Consider the following 16,857-nt stretch of genomic DNA (forward strand, 5'->3'; position numbering starts at 1 on the left):
AATAAAAGCAGATTACTAAATACTATGTTCCCATGTATGTGAAAAGGAAAAGTGATACAGAAATGCATAAATACATCCATGCTAGGCATTAAAAATTTGTTCCCCAATCTGTAGCCTCTAATTCAAAATGCACCATGTATTGCTTCTGTAATAAAGGGAGAAAACAAACAAGTCTGTTTGTGGAAGAAGCTGTGAGTCAAAATAAGACAGCGGTCGGTTCTGGCTTTTCCCCGTCCATCAACAGTGGAGCTTTGGGTGTCTAGTGGCGCTGACCTCTTCCAGTGCACCCTAGTCACCTGTCTCAGCAGACCCAGCCCCTTGGTTCCAGACCAGGACTCCACAGTTTCAAAACTCCCACAATGCAGTTATTGAGCCACTAATTCCTGATGCCTCAGTGGTTCCCCAAATCACTGCCACAGGGATGCCTCTGCTCCTAATACCTGGATAACAGCAAGCACTTCTGGAAGGGCATTCTGGGTGGGGGGCACAGGAGGCAGAAGGCAGAAGAGATGGTGAGCAGGTGCATCGGAGAGCATCTGGAGATCATTGGGAGAGTTCTGTGGAAGCCAAACACGGGTCAGTGAGAAGCACTCTTCCTCTTGCCCTTTACGCGAAAGGTTCGATTCAGAACCACAGGATGACTGCAGTATTGCCTTCTCCAAAGCCAAGGGAGGAGCAGAAGTCCAGCAAAGCACCTTTCTAGTATTTTGGCAAGCCTGAGACAGGTTAAGGGGAACTTAGCCTCAAATGCCTACTGTCCTCTCACCCTGAGCACTGAGGCTGGACAGCAGAAGAGAATTTATTTAGCACTACTTATTTCACAGCTAGAAAGTGAACTTTTTACAGATAAGAGGCTGCTATTTCAGGAAAAACTGTCACCACTTCTAACACCAACTCTTCAAGCCTTCCGTTAAAGGCTGTTCATAAAAATACTATCTAGACATTCAAAAAGTATCCTTTTTAACCAACCCTTTTGTTTTTAAGAGTCTCAGATATTCTAAACCCTCAAATTCACTGTTCCATAAAAATAGCCCAGAGCTACAAAGCTGGTCTCAGGTCAAACTGCACCCTGGGCCACAACTGCGATGTCACCTCATCCTACCAGTTTAGTAGGCAGGCAAAAAATGAAAGCACTCCTTTAAAAATGGACACAGCTTTCCACCCTGTCCAGCTACTGCATGCTGGACAGCTCCATGCTCTATACCTACACAGCAAGATCAGTGGACCTCATCAGTGTCCCAGTGGAACAGTCACCTAAGCCATTGGGTAATAAAAGATGTAAATCAAGTAAAAGGGGACTGCCAAATGCTGAAGCTCCCTGCTGCCATTCACGCAAGGGCTAGCTGCAGTTACCTTGTAGTGAGAAGCCACGTAGAGGGCCATAAGCCGTTGGAGGAAAACTTCAGAGGCCTTGTGGTAGCAAAAGAGGGTATCTCTATTAACATAGTAGCTGGGTCTGGAGTTAAGAAAGCAAAACAAAACAAATAGCCGAAGGCAGGTCATACTACTCTCTGGAGGCAGAACAGATTTCCCTAGCTGGTAACAGGAGCTCAGTGTCCTAAGCAGAAACACATAAAAAAAGGAAGAAGATGGCTGGGCGCATTGGCTCACACCAGTAATCCCAGCACTTTGGGAGGCTGAGGCAGGCGGATCACAAGGTCAGGAGTTCGAGACCAGCCTGACCAACATGGCGAAACCCTGTCTCTACTAAAAACACAAAAATTAGCCGGGCGTGGTGGCGGGCACCCGTAATCCCAGCTACTCGAGAGGCTGAGGCAGGAGAATCACTTGAACCCAGGAGGCGGAGGCTGCAGTAAGCCGAGACCGCGCCACTGCACTCTAGCCTGGTGACAGAGCGAGACTCCGTCTCAAAAAAAAAAAGAAAAGAAAAAAAAGGAAGAAGAGAAAAAGGAAATTGAAAATGTTCAACTTTCCCCTTTCTCTAGAGCAGCATCCTATGAAACAAAGGGCCCAAATCCTTTGAATTCTTTCACTGCCCCTCTCGTTTTCACAGGGCCAGTGAAACCCAGAGGATACAGTTCACAAGCTTCAGGCAAGGGGCAGCCTGAGACTATCCGAGTGATGTTGAGGCAATCCAGGCACAGTAGGTCATTCAGCCACTTCTCCACTGCATCCCCAGGGGCGTATCGGATTGACTCCTGGAGGGAAACCTCATGCAGTGTCCGCGCTGCTCACCACAATCACACACACAAAAGAAGAAACAATGATTAAATATGTATTGTCTAAAAAAGCAAGGAAAAATGTTTCACTTTATATTTGTCCCATGGTGGCCAGAGACATGTGGTAAGAATTTAAACTGGGTGGTTTAAAATTGTTTTTGGTGGATATTCAACTTGCCACAATACCAACCCCAAAGGGATCTCAATGCAACCATGCCCTGAGACAAGGACACACAAGGGCCCCGCCATCAGAAGGCCCTAGTCTGGCTCCCATCTGGTCACTGGACTGCTGTTCCTCCGAGAAAAGCTACTTCTCCTCTTGGGGACTCAACCTCTCAGCCTGATGGTGGGAAGGTTTGGTGCTTCCGTTGATGTCACAGGGGAAGCGAGGATCGGTAAGACTGAAGGGCCTTGCTGTGAACCGCGGGGCCCAGGTCAGGTTCTGGGATACCTGATGCCAATCTGGCTGTCGTCGTGGTCTTATTCTCAGCGGTGGTGCTGACCTGGCTCTGGGCACTCTGTTGACGGAGCTGCTGAATTAGCTTGAGGGACAGTGACCGGCCAGTGCCCTCATAGCTAGAAGCAAAGGCAAAAGGAATTAGGCACGAGGTCCCAAATCCACTGTCTAGGAGGGGACAGAGAGCTGCTTTCCTCCACCTGCTGAAACATCAGACCCCTGCTTCCCCCAGGACAGCCTTGCTCATGTCTGAACTTCCAACATAGCAGGCACCTGTCCAAAGGAGGCAGGGTGGCACGGTGGCTCAGCTTGGGGCCACCCAGGCCTGGGCTCACATCCTGGCTCATCTACTTAGTATCTTTGGGCAAGGAGCTCAATCTCTTTTCGCCTCATCTTCAAGGGGGGATTATTCTATACACCTCATAGGACTGTGATGTGAACTTAAAAAATAAGGACTGAGAAAATGATGCAAGTAAAGCCTTTAGCATAAAGGCTTTAGGCAGTTTTAGTGAAGCTGGAACAAAGTGAAATGGTCAACTAACGGGGCTGCTTTTGGAAGTACGGTACATAAGGAAATGAACTGAGAACATTTCCAGTTTGGAAAATAAAACAAATCCACTACCTCAGTAGTTCTTTTCATTGCTAGGCCCACTTAAAAGGTGACATAAAATAGCTGAAAAATGTTGGGAAAAAATTAAATCACCTATAATCTGGTAACTCAAGCAGCTTTCATTGTTGAGTTTTCTTCTCCTTGTCTTTAGTCACAAGCATATGTCACCACAGGGTACACACAGCACTTTTCATTACATCATTTCATAGTACTCATTATTATATTCAAAGACTGTAAAATACTTCCTCTTACTCAAATAATAATAAAAGCTAGATGAGTGTTTTATGCCCACTCTCCACACCACATAACAAAGCTCTCCCAAAAGTATCCTATTTATTTATTTAAGAAAAAAGAGTAAGCACAAGCAACAAAACTTCAAAACTTTTGTCATTAAAAGACATTATTATAAAGAAAGTGGCCGGACGTGGTGGCTCATGCCTATAATCCCAGCACTTTGGGAGGCCGAGGCAGGTAGATCACCTGAGGTCAGGAGTTTGAGACCAGCCTGACAAACATGGTGAAACCCTGTCTCTACTAAAAATACAAAAGTTAGCCAGGCATGGTGGTACACACCTGTAATCCCAGCTACTCAGGAGGCTGAGGCAGGAGAATCGCTTGAACCTGGGAGGCAAAGGTTGCAGTGAGCCAAGATTACGCCACTGCACTCCAGCCTTGGCGACAGAGTGAGAGTCTGTCTCAAAAAAAAAAAAAAAAAAAAAAGAAAAACGAAGAAAGTGAAAAAACCCATAGAATGTGAGATAATTTTTGTAAATCATATCTGATAAGGGACCTGGTATCAAGAATATATAAAGAACTCTTACAAATCATTAATAAAAAAGACAACCCAATTAGAGAGATGAACAGAGGATATGAATAGACATTTCTCCAAAGAATATACATGAGTGGCCAATACGCACATGTAAAGATGCTAATATCATTAGTCACCAGGAAATGCAAATAAGAATTATAACGAGAGGTCACTTCACACCTAATAGAATGGTTATAATCACAAAGATACATAACAAGTGTGTGAGAGGATACAGAAAAATCAGAGCCCTCATACTGCTGGCGGGAACATAGAATGTGCAACTGCTTTGCAAGAGTCTGGCAGCTCCTCCCATGGTCAAACATAGAGTTAGCCCAATAGTTTCACTCCTAGGTGTATCCCTAAGAGAAGTGAAAAACATGTCCACACAAAAATCTGCACGCTAATGTTCAAAGCAAGATTATTAATAATATCCAAGAGGGAGAAATAACCCAAATGTCCACCAACAGATCAATGGAAAAATAAAATGTGGTATATCTATACAATAGAATACTATTCAACCATAAAAAGGAATGAAATACTGATACATGCTACAAGTCAGTCATGGAAGACCACATATTTTATAATTCCATTTATACGAAATGTCCAAAATAGGCAAATCTACGGGTACAGAAAGTAGATTAGTGACTCCCTAGAGTTGGGGGGTGTGGAGGAACTGGAGGAGGATGCACAGGCTTTCTTTATGGGGTGATAAAAATGTTCTAAAATTGGTTGTGGTGAGCATGGTTGCACAACTCTGTGCACATACTAAAAACCATTAAATTACACATTTTAAATGGATAGATAGTACAGTATGTGAGTTATATCTCAATAAAGCTGTTTGAAAAGTAAAAATCCATTTTATTTCAGTATTTTCAGTATAAGCAAAGCAGTCACAATAAATCTGCATACAGAATAATCTCTTCAAGATGTGATTTCCATATAGAGATCTTCCCAATATCGGAGATACATATTTACTGACCTCAAAAGATTTCACAATATATTGTTATATTCAAAAAGCAAATTAAAAATGTTTTTCTTGTTCAAATGAAAAAAGTCAAATAAATGCAGAGAAAATGTACATCAAAATTCTAACAAAATCTATCTCCAGATGGTTGAATTACAGGTGATTTTTCTTTCTTTTTTTTTTTTTTTTTGAGACAGTCTCGCTCTGTCGCCCAGGCTGGAGTGCAGTGGTACAATCTCGGCTCACTGCAGCCTCCACCTCCCGGGTTTAAGCAATTCTCCTGCATCAGCCTCCTGAGTAGCTGGGATTACAGGCACGTGCCACCACACCCAGTTAATTTTTGTATTTTTAGTAGAGATGGGGTTTCACCATGTTAGTCAGGCTGGTCTTGAACTCCTGACCTTGTGATCCACCTGCCTCAGCCTCCCAATGTGCTGGGATTACAGGTGTGAGCCACCGCACCTGGCTACAGCTGATTTTTCTTTTGCTTACCTGTTCTAATTTTTCAATAGCCAACACTAAATATTTCAAATTAAAAAATTAAATATTTCAAATTAAAAAAAGCACATCATTATGAGCTTGCTTTCTTATGATAATTATAGTACTTTAATACTGTATTTTCTAAGATATAAGATATTGGTATCACCATCCATGTATGTTTCAACATTTTATCACATCTACAGACAGAAGCAGACACTCAGCACATCAGACTAAAATTCTTCAGTCTTACGCTGCCCATTTCATGTCGGGCCAGAGACGTGTAACAGTTCATTAAGAGACCAGTTTCCATTTGCAGAAGCCCAGTAGAGAATGAAGCAGCCCCAAACACTCAGAGACTCTGAGAATCAGACTTAGCTGTCCAGGCCCAGGCCACATCCACTACATGCCCCTGAATCTGCAAGAGCCTGCCACGGGAGTAAGGACTCCTGCCCACAGCACCTTACCCGTTGATGGTGGATGCCATGAAAACAAGGTAGGGGCCAAGTAGGCTCTTCACCAAGGGGAGGGGGATGGCGGCAGCTTCATCAATCACAACTAGTTCAGCCTGGCCCAGCTTCACAGCATCTGCAGGATGTATATACTATGGGGAAGGAAAATTTAGATTATTAGCATAGCGAACTCATGTCACAGCTGTGATTACTGGTGACTCATCATAAAGGATGCTCTCTTTCCTCTCTCTCTCCGTTTTCTTCTCTCCTCTCATTCCTCCTTTCTACTTTTTCCTGGCAGGGCAAAAATGGGATGGGCTTGCAGTCAGACATCTGGGTTCAGAGAGTTCGGCCACTGATCATATGACCTTGGACAAGTCACTTAATCCCACAGTGCCTCAGACTCCTCCTTCTGTAAAATGAAGGAAATACCTATCTTATGGCTGCTTGAGGGAAAAATAAAGCAGGTATATAAAGATGCCCTGCCCAGTGCCTGACTCACAGTGCTGAGAGATAGATGGTGGCTCCCTTTCCTTTCTCTCCTTTGTCTCCTCACGTTTTCCCCCAGCCTCAGATAAGGGAAGCCGATGAGCTCGAGGCATAGCTCGACCCCAGTGGTGGCCAAAGAGGAGGATGTCGGATTTCTCATGCCGGGCACTGTGCTCCCTGCTCTGATGGCATGATTATAAGGGCCAAGTCTCCCAGCACTGATGGACATTTCTAGAACTTGTTATTTTCTTAACACATGCACACTTACATATCTTTATGCATACAAACAACCTCTTCAGTTTCTTCAGGGCTTCCTGCTAATTTTAAAGAGGCTTGAAAAGCAATGAAGAGGTATCTTATAGGAAACCTGAATAACCAATTAATATAAACAAAGATATTCAACCTCACCAATAATCAGTGAAATGCTAAAGACAGCAGGGAGATACCATTTCACAAAACTTCAATAGCCGTTAAAACATCCAGAGTTGGTGAGGTCTTAGAGAAATTAAAACTCGAATGCTGGCATGGGGGTAAATTGGTATAAACACTTTGAAGGAGAATTTGGCAAATTTTAAGAAAGCTGGAAAACTACACAATCCTAAAACCCAACAACTCCACTTTGAGAAACATATATGTAAATATAATTTACTCATATAATACCTAAAGATGAATCAACCAGATCTACAAGCTTTAATCTGCATAGATCTTGAAAACAAATGTTAAAAAAGGAAAGCTGAAGGAGGACAAGTACAGTATGTTACCACTTACGGACAGATAATTATGTAGTAAACATAGAAACACATGAACTGAAAGGACACACACCAGTATCAGAACTGAGTCACCCATGCGGAGGGACAGAAGGAAGTAGGATGGAAAGGGGTTGAGGGACTTCAATTGTATTTGTGGTATTTTAGTTATTTAAAACAAAAATCTAAATGACATTTAAAATATGAAACAAACACAGCAAACATCAAAATGTCAACAATACTTAAACCTGAGTGTTGGGTGACTGAATGTTATATTGGTCTCTGCAGGCTCCTATACATTTGAACTATTTCATTACAAATAAGATGCTCTGCTTTGCTACAAGTTGATGGGCCAGGGAGGCGGTAACCACACCCATTTCTTTTTTTCATTTTTTTTGAGACGAAGCCTCACTCTGTCGCCCAGGCCGGAGTGCAGTGGTGTGATCTCGGCTCATTGCAACCTCTGCCTCCAGGGTTCAACCAATTCTCGGGTTCAACCAATTCTCCTGCCTCGGCCTCCCAAGTAGCTGGGATTGCAGGCGCATGCCACCATGCCTGGCTAAGTTTTTAAAATTTTAGTAGAGATGGGATTTCACCATGTTGGCCAGGATGGTCTCCAACTCCTGACCTCAAGTGATTCGCCCACCTCAGCCTCCCAAAGCGCTGGGATTAGAGCCATAAGCCACCATGCCTGGCCAACCCCACTCATTTCTAGCAGCAGAATGTACATCCTCAATAGGGCCCCAGATCTTGGATTCTTCAAGGGAAAAACTAAACAAGCATCTCATAAAAGCAGCAGAAAGCAGCCCCCCAGGGGAGGTGAAGCCAACTTTTATCTAATATTCTTCTTTTTCTCAATCTTGAGCCCAAAGAGAGACTTGAAAGGAACACAAATGGAGTCTCATAAAGTAAGGTCACCTCCTCTGTGCTCACACTGGAGACAAAAGAACTCTGGTAATATGAGAGAGTATTTGATTACAAATTCAAGAAGGAGCAAGGCCCGAGGCAGGGTATTTCAGGGAAATGTTTTCCTTCTTTGGTTTGTGTATTTTTCTTGAGTTTTAACAGGTCTCCGTGTTCTCATTGCCTGCAGCCTGACCCTCGCCAACGGCAGCCTTTCCTCCTCCCAGCTGGGGGAATCAAGCAAAAGTGACAAGAAATATACAGAATGAAGAGATTCTAGAAAGAGACTAGTAAGAAAAAATTAAGGTAAAAGGCATAAACACTTAACATTGTTTATAATCTGGCCTCTCATAAAAAGGTATAACTTCTTGACATGCATATACATATGCTTTGACAGGCATAAAGTGCTAGGGTATAAACTGCCAAATTCACCTGGCTCACTTCCCAACCCAATTCCAAAAATAATCAATGAACCTCCTCCAGTAAGAGCCCATTAGTCTCAGTCCATCTGTAAGCCCGTCACCTCATGCCTCTCTTACAGATTTAGCAAAACTGCAGCCTTTGGACAAGTGCAGACCATTCAGGCTTACAGAGTGCTAGAGATTTTTAGAACTTTTGGGAAAACACTGTTTAAAAAAGAAAATAGGCCACTGGCTAAACCACAAAGATTCAGAGCACATTTTGCAAAGTTCTTTTTTTCATTTAAGCTGTAAGGTTATTGTTCTAATTGCAGATGCAACATTTCAAAAACTGCAATAACTAAGCAAAGTTAGAACTGATGTGAGAAGAAAGATTCTCGTTTAGTTAATCAGCATACTTTCCACCCCACTTATTCCATATTCAAAGGACAAAAACACAACTTTTCAATCTAACTACATATATTTGTTAGTTTGCTGAATGTTTTTCTTTAGAAGGGGCTGAAAATCTGGAACAGGTTTAGCATACAACACCACCATTGTCTAAAAGACATGCAATTACACAAGACATACATGTCTATAACAGGAAACATCTTAGAGACAGTTAAATACAGCAAGACACTGGCCCTGCACATCAGGGTCTGAGAACAAGCCTCACCTGAATAGTCTGCCTGTGTTCTCGAAATACATTCACTCTGATCACTGCTTTGTTAAATTCAGGATTTAGAGACTGGATAATCTCATAATCCAGATGTTCCTGGTGGGGAGTCAAACCAATAACAAACTTTAGAAACAAGTTTTAGAAACTAAATATTATGAAAGTAAGCAAGCATTCTAAAGACTTCACTTGGATTTAAACCCAGCACTGTATTAAAATAAAAATCCTTTTTTTTTTTTTTTTTTTTTTTGAGATGGAGTTTTGAGCCCAGGCTGGAGTGCAATGGCGTGATCTCAGCTCACTGCAACCTCCGCCTCCCGGGTTCAAGTGATTTTCCTGCCTCAGCCTCCCGAGTAGCTGGGATTACAGGCATGCCCCACCACACCCGGCTCATTTTGTATTTTTAGTAGAGACGGGGTTTCTCTATGTTGGTCAGGCTGGTCTCCAACTCCTGACCTCAGGTGATCTGCCTGCATCGGCCTCCCAAAGTGCTGGGATTACAGGCATGAGCCACCACACCAGGTCCAAAATGAAAATTCTTAATCCAAATTTCCTACCTGATATTGCAGAGCATCAAATCCTTTAAATACAAATTCAAACAGAGTATGCAGGTTATCAGGGCTTGGGGAGGTAACAAAAATATTGGAGTACCTACAGAACAAAATAAAAGAAGGATTTTTAAGAAATTAGGAACATTTTAAAGAAACAATTTAAAAAAGAAAATATTTTTGTTTGCTCCTGTCCCAAAGGTGATAACCAGAGGTAACAGCAAGGGAAAAAGTCAGGACACCTTTTGGGAAGGAAAGGAAAGCAACTCCAGACATTTAGCTACCAACATCTGTGAAAGCAAACTGCTTAGAAGCACTGTGTAGACAACGCCCTCCGTGTGCAGAACAGACAGACTGCTTCCCAATCCGGTGCACTGCTACAAGAAGTAGTTTCATGCTCATCACTAGCTGTGCTGAGGCTTTCAAATGGTGAAGCTGGGGAGCTCAATCGGTGCTCAGGCCCAGGCCAAAGCTAACCTCCAAGTTAGCTTTGCCTTGCTGAGTATAAAGGATGCTAACAGCAGATGCTAATGGCTAAGAGGCTGTTACAGCTAGACCAGCAGGAAGAACGAAGGACAAGGAGTCAGGAGCTAAGCTCAAGCCGCAGCTCTATCAGCACTGACTTGCTGGGGGGTCTTGGGTAAATCACTGGAACTCCCCAAACCTGAGTTGATTCATCTATAAAATGCCCACAGAGCTCTAAAGAGCACCAAGGAAGATAACGCACGAAGGCAAACACAGTAAGTTCTAGGTTCATTATTATGGCTGAGAAGTTGGAAGAACATACTCTATTGGCAGTTGCATGTTGTATCTTCCAAACCCAGTAGAAAAGAACAGAAACTAACATCACACCTAAAACCAGCTCCTCAGAGCCAAAGAAAGCTTCTTTTAATCAAAATCATTAAAATGTCAAACTTGTACTTTTCTCAGTCAGCAAAGCTGGTCATACACATTCTCATGCCCTGAGAGTTGTAAAGTTTCTTACTCCCATTTCTTTGCCTCTGCACGTTTGTTCAACTGTAAATAGTGATTACAAAGGCCCTGGTATATATGTGTGTCTGTGTGTACACACAAGTAAACATGCACCTTTAGGGTGGGTTGGGGAAACAGTGCCGCTGTTTCCTGGCAGGAAATCAAGACCTAGAGAAATCACGCAGTGAACCCATTCAGAACTCAGAACTAGGAACGTGAGATACCAGTCCTCTGACTCCAACCCTGCATGCACACTACCCCCCTAGAGCCCAGAGTTCCTAAAGATGGGGGACTGAATCCCCTTACCCAAATGCCACTGCCCCAGCAATCGCCAATCCCAGGGCTGCAGATTTTCCCCGTCCTCGGGCAGCTGTGAGTGCAACAGTACTCCTCAGGGTCTTTTCAGAGATGCCCTCGATAAATTTCAAGACAGCTTTGGCCTGTGGAAAGAGAAACATATTAGGTGAACTCCAAGAAAGATCCAAGTTTCCACCACTCATCACCATCACTGTGGAGAAGTGAGGTTGATGCCAGGCTAAATAAGAGGGCGGCAGTTCTTGCAGGCCAGAAAGCACTGCTCAGCACCTGGACTTCTCACTCCCTTGGTCATCTCACTTCAGTCTCAAGGCCTTTGGTACCAATTTTTAATAGATGCTGATAACTCAAATTTACAGCTTCAGTCTGGACCATTTCCCTGCACATCAGACTTTTTTTTTCCTTCTGAGATGGAGTTTCACTCTTGTTGCCCAGGCTGGAGTGCAATGGTGCGAACTCGGCTCACTGCAACCTCCGCCTTCCAGGTTCAAGCGATTTTCCTGCCTCAGCCTCCTGAGTAACTGAGATTACAGGCGCTTGCCACCACGCCCAGCTAGTTTTTTTAGTAGAGATGGGGTTTCGCCATGTTGGCCAGGCTGGTCTCCAACTCCTAACCTCAGGCGATCCGCCCGCCCTCAGCCTCCCAAAGTGCTGGGATTATAGGGGTGAGCCATGGCACCTGGCCCACACCAGACCTTTTTTTTTTTTTTTTTTTTTTTTTTTTTTTTTTTTTTTTTGAGACAGAGTCTCGCTCTGTCGCCAGGGGCTGTAGTGCAGTGGCACGATCTCGGCTCACTTCAACCTCCACTTCCTGGGTTCAAGTGATTCTCCTGCCTCAGCCTCCCAAGTAGATAGAATTACAGGCACACACCACCACGCCCAGCTAAGTTTTGTATTTTTAGTAGAGACGGGGTTTCACCATGTTGGCCAGGATGGTCTCGATCTCTTGACCTCGTGATCCGCTCGCCTCAGCATTCCAAAGTGCTGGGATTACAGACGTGAGCCACCACACCCAGCCAGCCTACACCAGACTTTTACACACATGCAACTGGTTCCTGTACATTCCCATTTGTACACTACAGATCTCAAACTTGAAACTGAACACCTAAAGTTGCCCCAAATCTCCTCCACCTAGTCTTCCCCATCTCAGTTAACTGTTCAACTGCTTGGGCCAAAGCCTCCTCAATTCTTCCCTGATAACTTGATTCATCAGCAAATCCTGTTACCTCCAAAACATATACAAAATCCTACCATTCCTTACCTACACCACTATCCTCCTCTACTGCTCTGCTCAAAGCCACCACCCTATCCTTCTTCTATCATGACAGCAGCCTCCTTATCAGTCTTCCTGCTGCCACCCTCACTCCACCAGTCTATATTCAACACAGCAGCCAGATGATCCTCTTAAAAAGAAGCCTGGGGATGCCTCTGGCAGCTGTGCTGAAAGGAGACTATGGGCATAAAAGCCTCCACTGCTCCCATCTGTTACAGAGTAAGTGCCAAAGCCCTGCCAGTGCCCTGAAAGATCCTCCAAAAATCTCCTCCTCCACCCCTACTCACCCTGCTTCAGCCCCTCAGCCTCCCTGCCAGGCCTGGGACACCAGAGGGACACCCCTCCCCAGGCCCATGCACGTGATGCTCCCTCTGCCTGAAGCACTGGCTCCCCAAGAGCCACAGGGCTTGTTTCTTCACCTCACCTCCTTCACAGCGTGGCTCCAAAATCATCTCCTACATGAGGCCACCCCTGCCCCTGTATGTAGAACCACAGCACCCCACCCTCATCTGGCATGCCCTATCCCTCTTTGCAACTTTTTCTTTCTTCCCATTGTATGTAGCATCTTCTGCTTCACCACATGATCTGCTCATGTCTTTTATTTACTGACTGTCTCATCTCACTAGGAGGCAAGCTCCATGAAGCAGGTGCATCCCTCTTGTCTACTGCTGGGCCCCAGTGCCTAGAGGAGAGCCTAGAAGTAAAAGCAAGATGCCAGTGACACTGAAGGACAGGAGCCACTAACTACTTAGGGGCCAAACTTTGCTCCTCAGCTGGATCTGTGCTGGGAATAGGTGTTTGAGGGTGGGAAGAAGGCCAGATGGTCCTGAGGAAGTTGTCATGCTTGCCTAGGCAATGATGCTAAGAAGACACTGAAGAGACACAGGCCAAGGTAGATGGAAAGGGAGAGCCTTCAGGAAGCCAGAGTTTCTCCAGATGAAAACACTCAAAGGGAATCCAGGTCCTACTTAACTTGGCCTTGCCTGAAGGCTGTATTTTACCATTTTGTTTTATATTATGGAAGTTATAAACTCTGAAAAATCCAATGACATAACAGAATGGTACCAAATATAGACTAAATGCATCCTAAAATGAAGAACCAATATAAAAAAGGCCAAAATCCAACTAAAAAGTGGGCAGAGGAAATAAGCAGACTGGCTCACCAAAAAAAAAAAGAACAAAACAAAACAAAAAACCAACAGCAACAACAACAACAACAAAACAACAGATGACCAACAACTGTATGAAGAAGGTACCCTCCTCTCTCCTAATTAAAGCAGCAACACAAATTAAAACAATGGTCCTATGTTCTCATATCAGATTAGTAAAGACTTACAAGTTTACTATGAATCACTGTCGCAAGGGTGTAGGGAAAAAGGCATTTCCACACACTGGATAGTTCCATCAACTGGTACAACACCCATTTGAATACACACAACCTCTGGTCCAGCAATTTCTCTTCTGGAAACGTATCCTAAATATAGTGCCCACAGACTTATCTGTAAGAATCCCCTAAGAGCACTGTTTCTAACAGTGGAAATGCTGGAATCAATTCAAATGTCTAACAGGGGACCACTTACACTCCGTAGTATGACCCCTTCGCATTTAATTCATTTATGTGCATGAGAAAAGAGGTAGCAGGATACATAATAAACCATTAATAGCAGTTGTTTCTGCAGAGTGAAACTGCCAAGTGGAAACCACTTCTTATTTTTTTATGTACTATTTTTCTATTAACTTTTTTTTTTTTTTTTTGTCATAGGCCATTTGTTTTCTTATAACACTACTTAACTAGAATCAGTTTCTCCTGCTTTATCCTATCACTCACTCCTCCTCTTTTGTGATAAAGAGGGTACCAGGAAGTGAATCAAAAAAGCCTAGGGCCTGCAGCCGGAGCTGCATAGAGAGCTATGTAGCTGCTGATGATATTTCCAGAATGAAAAGGGAAGCCAGCCCGCTGGGACTCAGCCCTAAGTGGGAGGTGTCGCTGCAGCTATCTTCCCTCTCAAGGGCAGCGACCCATGCTGCTCATTTGGCTCAGGCTGACCTAGAACCCTGAACACACCTGACAGTTCAAAGACCTCTGGGCTGTGCCCAGTCAGTTCCCATCATGGCCCAGGAACCACCAGGGAAGCCAAGTTTACCAGTGCAGACCACCTCGGTGAGCACAGAAATGCAACCTGTCAGCTCTCACCCAGCCTGCTATTTGCACTCAAAGACCAGGTACATATCACCCCAGAGAGCCCTCATCAGGCCTCACACTGGAACCAGGGTAAATACCAGACTAGGGGCCTCAAGTTCTCCTCTCACTTCTGAATAAGCTGTAGGCAAAAACCTTTATATCATCAAAACTTAACTGAAATTGAAGAACACAGGTATATTGCCCTCTCTTGGAAAAAGTGGTGAGAGGATTCCTCTTTCAATGTAATCTGTCCAGTTGTAGTGGATCATGCCTGTAATCTCAGCACCTTAGGAGGTTGAGGCAGGAGGACTGCTTGAAGCCAGGGGTTCGAAGTTACAGTGAGCCATGATCATGCCACTGCACTCGGGCTCGGGTGACAGAGTGAGACTCCATCTTTTAAAAAATAGTAATAATAATAATAATAATAATAATAATAATTCATCTGCTCCATCTGTCCCCTGACTAGAGGGAGGTAATCCCTAGACTTCTTTCGGGAACCCAGACAGCATGAAATAGCCCTACTGTTGCTGAGCACACACGAGTATGAGCAAGGGGAAAATCCCCCTTCTCCAGGGAGGGTCTGGGTCTTGAGTCAACGTACCTTGGCTTCTGTTGCGCTCCGTATGCTATGTTTTACCTTTGTGCTGGAAGTTCTGAGCGCCACACTCACCTGGTCTAGAGTCTTACAGCAATCCACCAACACACCCACAGGCTGGGTGTCCTGCAAGCTCTCCTTCAACTCCCTCAGCTCCAGATCAGAAGGACCAAGACTCTCATCCTACCAGAGAGAGGAGAAGGGGAAGGTCTGTCACTGCCACAGGAGGAACAACACAGAAAACATAGCCTTCCCCAGATTCCTGGACCCCAACACAGACTTACCAGAGTCTGGGGAGGCAGGGCCTCAATGGTGGCAACGTGGGAGGAGATGGGCAGGATGTTGAGCTGGTCATCAATGACGAGACACTTCTTACAAGAGGCCAGAGAGAGAATAAACCTGAGATACAAAACCGCTGCAATGAAGTGTTGGGGAGGGCATGCAATGTCTATACAGAGTATAACTTTTCTTCAGAAAAATTAATTGGCCCCAAGTGTCTCTAAGAAAGCCAGAAAAAGCTAAAACCCAGTTGGAGAGCAGTGTGAGATGATTCAGCACCTCCTCCACAAGGCACCTGAACATACTTTTATACAGCAGATCAGAAAACCAAGGACTCGTCCCAGGAGATCAATTAGAAGCCCTCCTGTTGTGCATGACCGCCCCTATTCCCTACACCACGTGGCCCTCCCCTCATCCTCCCAGGCTTGCTCTTTAGCACTGAGGTGTTTCAGGCCATCCTTAAATGGGGAATTCCAAACCCAACCCCCATATGATCACCAGTCACACAGGGAAAAAACACAAATGAATTCATCTCCTGTCACTAGGAAAAATTAAAAAAAAGGAAGAAGGGGAAAGGAAAGCTCCCCAAAGAAATACAATACAAACGTTCTTGCATGCAGGAAAAAAAAATGTGTTTGACTATAAAATTCAAACATCCTCCCACTGCAAGAAAAGGATTTCATAGGCTTCTGTTGTATTCAGTAGCACACAGCTGCTCCTCCTGATCCGCTCATTCTACTGAGTTAGTGCATCACAGATGGTTAAAATGAGAAAGGCCCCCAGGGTTCACCAAGGCTCGGATTTCTACACCTCAGCATTACTGACATTTTGGACCAGATAATTCTTTGGTGTGGAGCTGTCCTGTGTACCACCGGTTGTTCAGTAGCATCCCTGGCCTCTACCCACCGGATGCCCACGGCACCCACCACCACCCTCCCAAAGTCATTACAATCAAAACATTTCCAGACATTGCCAAATGTCCCCAGGGGGCCAGATAGCTCCAGATGAGAACCACTGATTTAGGTCAAAATTTCCTAAGGTGTTTCGCAGGGTGCTAACTGGTGTTCCCACACCCCCCAAAAAAACTCCGTGGTAAAATAAATTTGGGAAACAATCAGTTAAACAGGTCCCTGCTGCTGCGAGACTTTTCAGAGATTACAACAGGCTGGGGTAAATCTTCATACAGGAAAAAACAGTATAGGTGTTTCCCAGACATATATGGCCAAATCCTCCTCATATTCCCTCTTAAAAGACTAGTGTTCTATGGCCGGGCACGGTGGCTCACGCCTGTAATCCCAGCACTTTGGGAGGCCAAAGTGAGCAGATCACTTGAGGTCAGGAGTTCGACACCAGCCTGGCCAACACAGTGAAACCCCACCTCTACTAAAAATACAAAAAATGGCCAGGCGCAGTGGCTCATACATGTAATCCTAGCACTTTGGGAGACTGACGGGGGCAGATCACTTGAGGTCAGGAGTTCAAGACCAGCCTGGCCAACATGGTGAAACCTTGTCTCTACTAAAAATACAAAAA

At 44.5% G+C, this 16,857-nt stretch overlaps 1 protein-coding gene across 2 annotated transcripts in view; it reads right to left on the minus strand.

The window, feature by feature from the left end:
- The window catches only part of NAT10 (N-acetyltransferase 10), a 41,259-nt gene that overhangs the window by 13,310 nt on the left and 11,092 nt on the right, over nucleotides 1-16,857 (minus strand). For both annotated transcript variants that reach the window (XM_032166294.2, XM_032166291.2), the window contains 10 exons: nucleotides 15,330-15,444; nucleotides 15,121-15,228; nucleotides 10,987-11,120; nucleotides 9,718-9,811; nucleotides 9,161-9,259; nucleotides 5,964-6,100; nucleotides 2,632-2,756; nucleotides 2,038-2,188; nucleotides 1,354-1,450; nucleotides 441-557 (listed from right to left, as the gene is read on the minus strand). In XM_032166294.2, coding sequence (XP_032022185.1) covers nucleotides 441-557; nucleotides 1,354-1,450; nucleotides 2,038-2,188; nucleotides 2,632-2,756; nucleotides 5,964-6,100; nucleotides 9,161-9,259; nucleotides 9,718-9,811; nucleotides 10,987-11,120; nucleotides 15,121-15,228; nucleotides 15,330-15,444 — 1,177 coding nt within the window. The remainder of the gene's footprint in view (nucleotides 1-440; nucleotides 558-1,353; nucleotides 1,451-2,037; nucleotides 2,189-2,631; nucleotides 2,757-5,963; nucleotides 6,101-9,160; nucleotides 9,260-9,717; nucleotides 9,812-10,986; nucleotides 11,121-15,120; nucleotides 15,229-15,329; nucleotides 15,445-16,857) is intronic.

The sequence above is a fragment of the Hylobates moloch genome, unplaced genomic scaffold (assembly GCF_009828535.3).
Source record: "Hylobates moloch isolate HMO894 unplaced genomic scaffold, HMol_V3 SCAFFOLD_11, whole genome shotgun sequence".
Classification (NCBI taxonomy): Eukaryota; Metazoa; Chordata; class Mammalia; order Primates; family Hylobatidae; genus Hylobates; species Hylobates moloch.